At 46.9% G+C, this 10624-nt stretch overlaps 1 protein-coding gene across 1 annotated transcript in view; it reads right to left on the bottom strand.

The window, feature by feature from the left end:
- Positions 1-270: 270 nt before the first annotated feature.
- Positions 271-10624, bottom strand: part of hepacam2 (HEPACAM family member 2) — a 168094-nt gene continuing 157740 nt past the window's right edge. Inside the window, exon 8 of the mRNA XM_041185017.1 lies at positions 271-386. Within this exon, the coding sequence (XP_041040951.1) occupies positions 285-386 (102 nt within the window). The 3' untranslated portion in view covers positions 271-284. The remainder of the gene's footprint in view (positions 387-10624) is intronic.

Genomic DNA, 10624 nt, shown 5'->3' with positions numbered 1-10624 from the left:
GATTCCCTACCCACTTTACAACAGATTTGTATGTAAGTTGAAAATCTCCCTCACAGGCTAAAGCTGCACTGCACTATTTAAATAGTGACTTAACTTCAGCTGTAGTAAAACATCTTTACTGTAATAGTATTTCTCCAGGCATCAGAAATAAAAGGCTTTCATCTCAACATTCTAACAGAGTATGTCATCTAATCTCTGCTGAATATTTTTTATAAAAAAGGAACTGGAAAAAACTAATTAGCAAATTCAAAATGAAAGCCATTTCTACCTGTTGTGATCAGGCATCAGGATGTCTTTGGTGAATGGCAAATTACATCATAAACTGTAGTGCGAACATCTGGTACTCGAATAATATCATACACTGTACTTAATTTATCTGGCCGAACCTGGAATATATTAAGTAAGGAAAATATATATTTTAAGTTGGCTTAAAATTAATTTCCATTCACTAATGAAAAGCATATCAAGCCACACTTCATTTAGAATGATTGCAGCATTTTAGCATAATGTAAAAAGACAACTTTTGTGTTGTAAAAACAGGAAGTGCTGGAAATGCTCAGCAAGTCTGGTAGCATCTGTGGAGATAGAAACAGAGTTAACATTTTGAGTCCAATATGATTCTTCTTCAGAACTGAAGGAAGGTAGAAATGTAATGAGCTTTATGCTGTTGGAAGCAGGTAGGCGGAAGAACAACAAAAGGGAAGATCTGGGATAAGGTTGAAGTAACACAAATTCAATCCCTCACCCTTCACACCCCCTTCATCCTTCAAATACTCCCATACACCATTCGTGGCTCCTCATGCCCCCTATGCCAAGCTATGGTACTTCCATCCCCATTGACCCACTGTACACTTTGTAGAACCAATGAACCCTATAATATAAAGTGGCATGTGTTAAAAAAACCCTTCAAAAAAGGCATTCATTGAAGACTTCGTCCTATTGAGAAAAATGCCTGAAGTACAAGCTAATAAAGCTGTCAATCATCCAGACCCTTTGAAGTTCCAAAAACCAATAACCACAAACCCTTGAAACCACTTGTGTAAACAAACATTGTAAAATTGACACCAAAGGTCAGACACTATGAGGTGTCAATCAAATAATGTTTCCTCTGGTGAGCAGATGTTCTCATGTTATAATAGCTGTCTGGGCTCTCAGCCAGAGTTCATATGTATGCTTGGCTGAGAGCCCAGACAGCTATTAAATATGAGAATGCTTGCTCCCCAGAAGAAATATTATTCGATTGACAGTTTAGGCTCTCAGGTCTCTGCGTCAATTTCATAATGTTTGTTTACACAAGTGGTTTCAAGGGTTTGTCATTTTTGTTTTTTGAAACTTCAAAGGCCCTGGAGAATTGACACTTTTATTAGTTTGTACTTCAGACTTTTTTTTCAATAGGGGAGACCTCTCAATGAATTACATTTTTTCAAAGTTTTTTTGTACATGCCACATCACACTATAGGGCTCATTGGTTCTACAAACGGTACAGTGGGTCAATAGGGATGTAAGTGCCATAGCTCGGCAGAGGGAGCATGATGGCCCATAGTGGTTGAGTGGAGGAGCAGAGCTTGTCATAGGGGGCATGAGGGGATCTTTTGAACTTCCCTTTAAAAGGTACCTTCATGCAGACTAGGGTTCACAGCTCCTCTAAGAAGCTGTGAACCACGACTCTTTAAACACCTGGCCTGACTTCAAAAAAATCACGGAGGAGTAGGCGATACCTATCTCTGCAATGAAATCAACCAGGTCAAAAATGCAAGATGCGGGATTTTGGCATGAACCAGCCTGCACCCTTTAAAGGCACTCTCGAATATCAAACAGCCTGGGAATGGGGTCAGGAAACCGGGAATTGGGATCTTCCCACCATTTCGAAAGCGTTTCAGAGTCAACCCGACTTGTGAAAATCCAGGCCCAAGTGTCATTGATTAAGCATCGTTCAGGGCCTGTCAAACCATAGCAGCAGCAGCATTTTGATGACTGTGTCAGCCACCAATCTAACTTACTGCTGGTCTCTGCCAAACTAAATAACTACGTTATTGAAATAATTTAAAACATTAAAATAAAACATTAGCAAGGAGGGAGAGGAAAATCTATTTCATTGTTTTTAAATCAGTAGAGATGAGGGATTTTAACAGTGTTGAAAGGAACCCTTTGTTACTTTGATGACCCAACAATAAATGTTCCCAACACAAGAGCAGATTAAAGCTCCCTCCACTATATCTCTATTATAAATTTTATGGCCAAACTCAAAAGAACACTTCCTCCAGCAGTAGTGTGGCCCACAGCCAGGCCACTAGGGTTTACCAGGGTGTGGACACCATCCACCACTGGTAAAATACCAGTGTTGGCAGGAAGGAGCTCTTAAGTAGCCATTGTCTACTTAACGCCTTCAGTTGACTCAAGAGTGGGCAGACCACCTGTCACCTACTCCACCCATAGTAAAACACCAACCGTGGCACATGGGCATGGTGCCTCCCCTGCTATCCCACCTGATGTTATGCCCCTCTCCCCCGCCTTTTTGCCACTCCCGGGGGTGGGGGCATAAAATTTCAGCCACAGCTTTCATTATAAGCATGAACATAGTAAATTTTAAATAAAAAAGTTTGACAGGAAGTCTCTGCAACTGTCACATAATTAATACAAATATATTTTATACATAGGTAGATACTTATTGTAAAACAGGATGTTGAAGAGTATAGAAATTTAACTTCAAAGTAATTGTATTTTGTGCTAATTCCAAAGTCAACATTCATCCCTATAGTTTCTTTTTCATCATGAATAGAAATATGTAGGATTTCAGCTGGTTATCAATGTTAAAACATGGACAAAAATGAAATAGACAACTTAACAAGCAAGTTACTAAGGTGGTGCAGTGTGTTAGTGCACCAGTATATTGGCAAAATGTGAATGAGTGTGGACGGAGACACAGAAAACCAGAGAGTGAATCAATTCAACCCAACCTGACACTCCTCCAGCTCCTATAAAGTGGCATTGCCAGATTTTAAGCAATAGGTAATCCCCACACCTTCTTGTGCTCAAGGAATATTGTCTAGCATAGTGATACATAATGGAATTTTTTTTTTGCATTATACCCTTGTCTGGTGTAAAACAAAGCAGAAAACCCATTATAGCAGACCAGAGGCAGAATATTTGAGGCTAGATGGAGGCAGGACTGGAGGTGGATGCATCTAGAATTTCCTGCTGCCAGTCAGTGTGCTGGTTTGTTCTCCCCATGCCACCTGAGCCATTTTTGAGAAGACTGGTCTGGCGCAGATCAATTTTCCTGTGCTGGCTAGAATTTTCCAGTTGGCAGGTGGACTTCACACTGTGACCAAAGCACTGCCATTGAAACAAGGCTGCTTGCCAGCGGCAGAGGGGGCGGTGGTAGTGGGAGGATATGCTTCAGCCCACTAGAGAATCTCCCCCGCACCCGTCTCAGCTGCCGGGCCACAGCTGCATCCACTGCCCCTCCAGAGGAGAGCTGACCCTTCACAATCACAGCTGTGATCTTTTTTAATTCAAATTTTATTACCTGGTCTTCAGAGGATATCCCATCTTCAGGAGCTGACTCCCTTTCTATTTAGGAACTGCTGCTTCGTCTTTGGTGGTGGGGCTGTCCATGTGTCACTGTTGGCTTCATATCGGCCTTCCAACCTCAAAAGCCCACACGCCATCCTAAATTGGAAGGCGACTGAACCTTCTGGTCATTAATTGGCCATTCCTACAAAAATCATTGTCAGATGACTATTCCCAGCATGGTGTGGGGTCGGGACCCACATTTGTTCCAAACATCTGGATCCCAATCTCAAATGGAAAATTTTGCTCCAGGTCTCTGTCCCCTTTGCAGTGAATACTTATCTTCGGGGCATCTCCATTACAAGAAGGAACTCTCACCTGGGCATTTAAATTAACTGTTGTTGATATAGTAGTAACATTAAAAATCCACTGTATTATTCTCTTGAATTTCTTCCTCACAGAGATTTGTTCAAGGAAAGTGAGCTTTAAAGGTTACAGGCAGCCCCTTCAGATGGAGAATGTAAAAAGGGTTTGCCAGCAGCCTTCTAATACACCTTAGGCTGAGTACGTTTTGTCTTATTCTTCAGGTTCAGCAAGAGGGAAAAAGAGAGCCAAAGAACATCTGGTTATAGTTTTTGACAGCAGCCAGAAGCCCCCAAAGTGAGCAGACATCTGCAGCATCATCTAAACTCCCAGCACCCCAGCTGACTTGGGCACCCTGAAATTCCTTGGGGTGTTTCATGCTGGGATGAAGACTGAGCCATGTAAATGAACCCAAGTCCGAGATTTATCTGAGTGCAGCTGTGCCTCCAGATGAATACAAGACAGAAACAACCATCGGACGAACATTGGATGGGGAGCAAAGGAAATGAAGTCCCAGAATATGGAAACATCGAATTGATCATTATTTTGTATATTGCTAAGTTCATGCAACATAATCATTTAACCCTTACCTTAGTAAATAAAGAAGTATTCTGTACAGTTGATAATACTCCAGTTTCTCCAGGAGTCTGCATTGCCCATCCTAACCACTTTGGAAAAACAAGTCATCATTTCACAGGTCACGCACTTGGGGGGGAATTTTCTCCCCATTGGGCAGGCTGGTTGGGATCAGGCACGGGCAGACGCAGAGCTGATTGCCGCTTGCGAATGGCTCACCACCGCTACTTTGACACAGGAGAGCCAACTAAGGCCCGCCCAGTGTGAAGCGCGGTTCCTGAGGAAAGCGGAAGTGGGTGGGCAGCGGTGGGAGTGCAATGACCGTTGGGTCCAATGGTGACCCGGTGGCCTGTTCAAGTGCTGGCAGCCTTCATGGCCAGTAGAAGGGCTCCTCAGAGGGCTGTTGGAGAGCAGGCCAGGCCAGAGGGAAGAGCAGTGGGGCAGTGTAACCCCCGGTTTTTTGATGCGTGCCTAGCTGCCTTCCTGGAGGCGATGGCAGCACAGTGGGAGGTCCTCGTTCCGAGAGACGGGAGGCGGAGGCCGCCCCATCTTACCAAGCATGCCTGGGAAGAGATGGTGGACACAGTCAGCTCCCAAGACATGGTGTGATGCACATGGGTCCAGTGTCACAAGCGATTCAATGACCTCTTATGCTTGGGAAGGGTGAGTGCCATGTTGGCATGGGTCACCTAACACAGCAGGTAGGCTTTCCCCCCAAGCATCCACCACCCCCCTTCGCCAATTCTGAGTGCAGTTACAACATTGAATCTTTCATGTCATGTATCCTCCGCTGGGTGGGCCAGCAGATATTGCCCATGCCTAGGTCACCCTGAGATGGGTTCTGCACCCACAGCATGTGTGACACTGACACCCAGAGTACAGTTTTGGAGGCAACTTCAAGGATCTGTACCTAGGCACAGTGCTGGAACTACAAAATGTGTCAAGACATGCTGGGACGGGAGCTTTCAGGTGGCGGGGCACTAATCCATCTGCTGCACTTGGCGTTCTACGTGCTTGTGCCTCCTTGCTTTGCAAGGTTAGACTGTGTGGTGCTAAATGTGATGGGGTCAGCCCTGGCTTCTTGATGTGTGTGTGCGGCAGCTGTGGGGTGAATCATTGGAGCCTTGCAAATGTCCCACTTTGGTTGGGGTGGCAGGGATTCGATAGGATTCCAGTTACAGGGTGGGCTAATCAATGCCGCCAAGTGGATGCGGACTGACGGAGGCCATGCCCAGTTGGCCATTGCGATCAGATGCAAGCAGGAGGCAAATGGATCTGGAGAGGTGCCATGCGCCCTGGTCCACTGGTGGTGGTGAGGCTGGGGTGCCACGAGGAGTTAAGATTGCCAAGCACTGAGGTCACTATGTGTGTCCCAGCAGCCATGGCACTGAAGAATGCTCACTGATAGAAGCTTGCAACATGGGTTGACCATTGATTATGGAAGGATGAGCGCATACTGATCCGGGGAACAGGCATGCACATTGACATTGACTCCACTTTAATTAATCAAATGTCCTTGTTCTTCCTTTCAACATCACCGGAGCAGGGCTGGGAGGAGGAGGCTGAGGGGCCACCTCTCATACCCGAGAGTCCTGAACATTTCGACTCACCAGAGTCACACCATCTCTGCCAGGCAGGCACCAGCGCAGATACTAGCATCTCGGTGGGAATTAGATCATCGGTCACTGTCCCAGGGTACAGCGATGAGGGCGCTTCACACCCTTGAGGTGTGGGCGGAGGCAGACAGTGCCCATGGCGCCGGCAGTCGGAGGAGTGCAGGGGACCAGGCACATGCTCAGTCGGTGGCTGATGATGTGCCTCTGGAGTCGTCCGTGAGGCTGCAATTTTAGCAGGATACGCATGAAGATCTGGTGGAGATACATCAGTCTCTGCATGGCATGGTGTCACGATGGCCAACTGGGCCTGGGCTCCGCCAGTCCACTTCCGCTCAGCGTTATTGTGTGCAATCTTCTCCTGAAAAGGAAAGAGGAGCATTGATCAGTCCACCCTGGATTCCCATCACGTCCCTACACCCAGCCAGAGTGGGACATTGCAGGATTCCAGTTCTTTGTTACCCCGCAGCTGCTGCACACTCACACAAACAAGCCCCCCTTGTCCAAATCCTGCATCCATCACATTTGGCACCATATGGTCTAACCTTGCAAAGCAAGGAGGCACAAGCACGTGGAGCATCAAGGGTAGGAGATGGATTGGTATGCTGGAGGAGTCCACACGGAGCATCACTGATGCAATAAGCCTTATGGCCGAGTGCCATGCTTCCTCCATGGAGAATGTGGCGACTCTCGTGGAGAGGCTCCTCCAGGAGAACAATCAGTGCTTCCTGGGGATGCGCTGGGACCTGCAAGCCCTCACAGCGACATTGACCTCAGCTGGCCAGTGCGCGTGGGAGATGGTTTGGGCACCAAGTGTCCCAGCTCGGATGATCATGGAGATCTGAAGCGACTTCATTTCGGCACAGGAGCGGCCTGTCATCTCTGCGGGCTCCTCTCAGGGTGCTCCGGATGAGGGCAGCAGCTCCTCCGCCCCTCTGCCAGTGACCGTAGGATCCAATGAGGCTGCGGCAACTGGGGAGATGCCAACCATGGAACTGACCACTCCTTCCCAGGTGAGGCCATCAAAGGCTTCATGGGCCAGAGGACACCTGCCAAGGTCATCGAGGCCAACAGGACAGCACAGTGAGCAGACTGTCTCAGATGCCAATGCCAGTGCCAGTGAGGGGGGAGCTTCTAGACGTAGCATCCACAAACGTAAAGTTAAGGCACTTTAGGCACACCACGGGTTTCTCACTGGTGGTTTTATATTGCCTCAGTATTAGTTCATGACCACTTTGTGTGATGTGTAACACCTTTGTAATTATTTTTTTTTGTACTTCATTTTGTTAAATCATGAAATTTTGATATGTGAGCTTGGCTCAAGATGATTCCTTACTTCTGCAGTGGACAGAACCCATGATGTTATGAGTGAGTTGTTTGACATTGAGCTTTATTGACAAGGCCCTTAGTTAATGTTCCTACCCTTGAGAGACGGAACCTCCTTTGGCACTGCACCTCAGACATATTGAGGTAGCTGCTTTGCCGCCTGTGTACCCTGGCAGCAGGATAGTGGTGTCTTCTGCGGTGCCTTTTGCCTTGGACTTCCTATTGGCCCTGCGCCCCTTATGCCTGTGCCTGTCCTCCCAAAGGTGACTCCCCTGGAGGCTGAATGTGCACTCCTGACCTCCTCTCCCTTCTAGCCCTCCCTTCCTCAGAGGAGGTACCTCCAGCAGAGAGTTCAGCTCCCATTCCCAGGCTAAGGGAAGGCTTCCTGAAACCAGCAAGGTCCCAAGGTTTACTCAGGGTCCTGACCTGAAGGCTATTACTCCTGCCCAAGCAGCTGTGAGGAGTTTTGAAGTATTCCTATTCCACAGGCAAGTATCAGTAACCTTAAGCATTAAATGTCTGACAAATAACACTCACAACCCCACTCACCCCTCTTATCCCGCCCGTGGATGAGGCTTATACAAAGGTAGCCTACCCCCCTGCCCATTGTGCCCGTGCAATGACCTGAAGGTTACATGGGCCCCAAAAAATCCCCAACATTTGCTGCCTCAAGGGCCTTAAGTGGCTCGTTAATTAATGGCTGGCACGCATCGGAGATCATAGCGCGCCTGCCCACCTAGATATCGTGATGGTGCATGGTGATACCCGGCCCCACACGCCGATGAGAAAATTCTGGCCCTGGAGAACTTGGCTTCAATTTTCCAGCGGGCAACAGCACCCTGACTTCAAGCCTGTATGGAGGTCCCATATCCTGCAGTAACCTTCTGGAAGGTGGCCACTTAATTGGCTGCCTCCGTGCTCGTCACCCTATTAAGGACCGTGGATGGGTGTCCAAGGCTGGGGATCCAATCAGAGAGCCAGCAGTGATGTCAGGCCAGCAGCCCCATCAAAAGATGTGGGCACTAGTGAAGCAGACGGGTGAGACAAGGGCACCTCAACATGGAGGCACATTCAGTTGCACGCATTTAAATCATCAAATAAAGAGACCTGAGAACAGTAGGGCTATTGAGATGGAAGGGAAACCACTCAGCAGGAGTAGTGATGGATGCAGTTGCGGCCTTTCATTATCATGGCATCATCATTGGACATGGAGGCTCCACCTCCGATGGCCAACCAGCCTGCTACATTCAGCAGGGTGATGCTCCAACAGCAGGAAAGTACAGTGACATCCCAAAATGGCCCCTTACTTGCTTGAGTGGGACCCCCATTTCTGTGGATCAGGCAGATCTGGTTCCCAGCCAACCCTGGCAAAGACCCCAGACAGGGAGTCAACCTGATTTCCACTTACTTTCCAGGCCACCCCACCTCCGACTACGTCTCCATGAGGCAGGGTTAATTGGCCTGTGGGGAAAAGGCAATAAGTTCTATCAAAGCTATTGCAGTTGTTTCACTCCCTGCTCTGCTTCATCATTTTATTATTGCATCAAAGCATGTATAAAATGCTAGGTGAATTTATGATTCTTAAATCACGATCTGGTGAACAGTACAGCCAAATTATTCAATTAGATACTTTTACAATCTTTTAGTATAGTAGTCATGCCTATTAATAAACTAGATTTGTTAAGAATGAGTCGAGTATTGATGGCTAAAGCTGCTCATATATAGATCAAATAAACTCACCACCACTAATCTGGCCCAGAATTAACACTGCCTACAACATGCTCTGCCATGTTTAAATATGGACCTGGCCAACAACATCTCTAGCTTCCTCTCCAAATTAGGCTCAAATTAAAATTGCCACTCACATAAATTGTGCATGAGTAGCACAGTGATTTGCCTGACATAGTTGTCACCCTATTACAGATCTTCCATCTTGTACTTTGCTCCCCTCTACCCTTTATCTACCTCTGTATTTGCTTAAAAATTGGCACATCTCCAACATTTTCCAGTTCTGACGAAAGGTCATCAGCTTGAAACATTGAGCTGAATTTTCACTATGGAGAGGTTAAGGAGTTGGGACTGTTTTCAATTCCTGAACCTGTTTCCAGAGGGAAACTGATTAAAATGAGGACTTAATTGGCATGGCTACAGGTTCCCTGTACAATTAAGGGTAGTGGGCCAGTCCTCAAAGCTGGAGGGCCAATCAAAGTCCTTGCAGCTTTAGGGCAGCCAGCTACAACACAAGTCATTGGGAGGATGCTTCAAGAAAATGAGCCATCTAGGCCACTTTTCCAAAATTATAGTAAAAAAAAATTATAAAAAGCAGCCTGGTCATCACTGTTAGCATTTGGGATCAGGTGGGGGGTTGCTGGTGGTGGGGGCTAGCCCTTCTACATGGCAGCCTTTGGCTCTACCCTGAACGAAGCAGGCAGGAAGGCCCTGCGGGCCTACCTGGAGCGCGGGCACCCTAGCCCGACAGTAGGTGCCCGCCTCCAGACAGTTGATCTGCTCTCCAACATTGTGGGAAACTGAAAGCTGACTGGAAAATCCCAGTCGGCCTCCATTACCTACCTTTAATTGTCTAACTGCTTACTCGCTTCCCGGAACCTAGCAACCTTACCAGTGTCAAACCAACGTCAGCTGAAATGGCTGATATCAGCAACAAATTGGATAAGCTAATACGCTGGCCAACATCATAGCTTTGTGGCCCCAACCATCTCCATTCCCAACATCAGCAAGGCCCAAGAATTCAGCCGATTATCTCTGTTTCTCCGTGATGGTGTCAGACCTGAGTATTTCCAGGTTTTTTTCTCTTTTTATGTCAAATTGAGGAGACTTTTTTGTTTGCGGGCGCTGAAGGTTGCTGTTAGTTCACCTGCATGCTGATTTTAGATGTTTGGTGTTCTAGGGGTTCCAGTCATATTTAGTCAGCTTTGCAGAGAGAACAGATTTAACCATGGATATGGATTTTCCAATGGGAAACCTTCAACAATGATAATACGGGAAGACTACTTGCGAGGTAATTAAAAAGATATTTGCTTTCTGCATGTAGATATCCACTCAACTAAGCTTACAGAGCCAGGTAGATTTCTCTGACACACCACTGCCGTACACAGTTGTACTTCCTTCTGAAGGCCAAGAAAATGATGTGAACTGTTGTATGAAGATTTACAGCCAATCATAACCAGGAGGACAGCAATGTCTGTACCAGTCATAGTTCGCACTGCCTTGAA

This window comes from Carcharodon carcharias, chromosome 3, assembly GCF_017639515.1.
Source record: "Carcharodon carcharias isolate sCarCar2 chromosome 3, sCarCar2.pri, whole genome shotgun sequence".
NCBI lineage: Eukaryota > Metazoa > Chordata > Chondrichthyes > Lamniformes > Lamnidae > Carcharodon > Carcharodon carcharias.
Note: the sequence above shows the minus strand (reverse complement) of the source record. Positions and strands in the feature narration are given on the sequence as shown.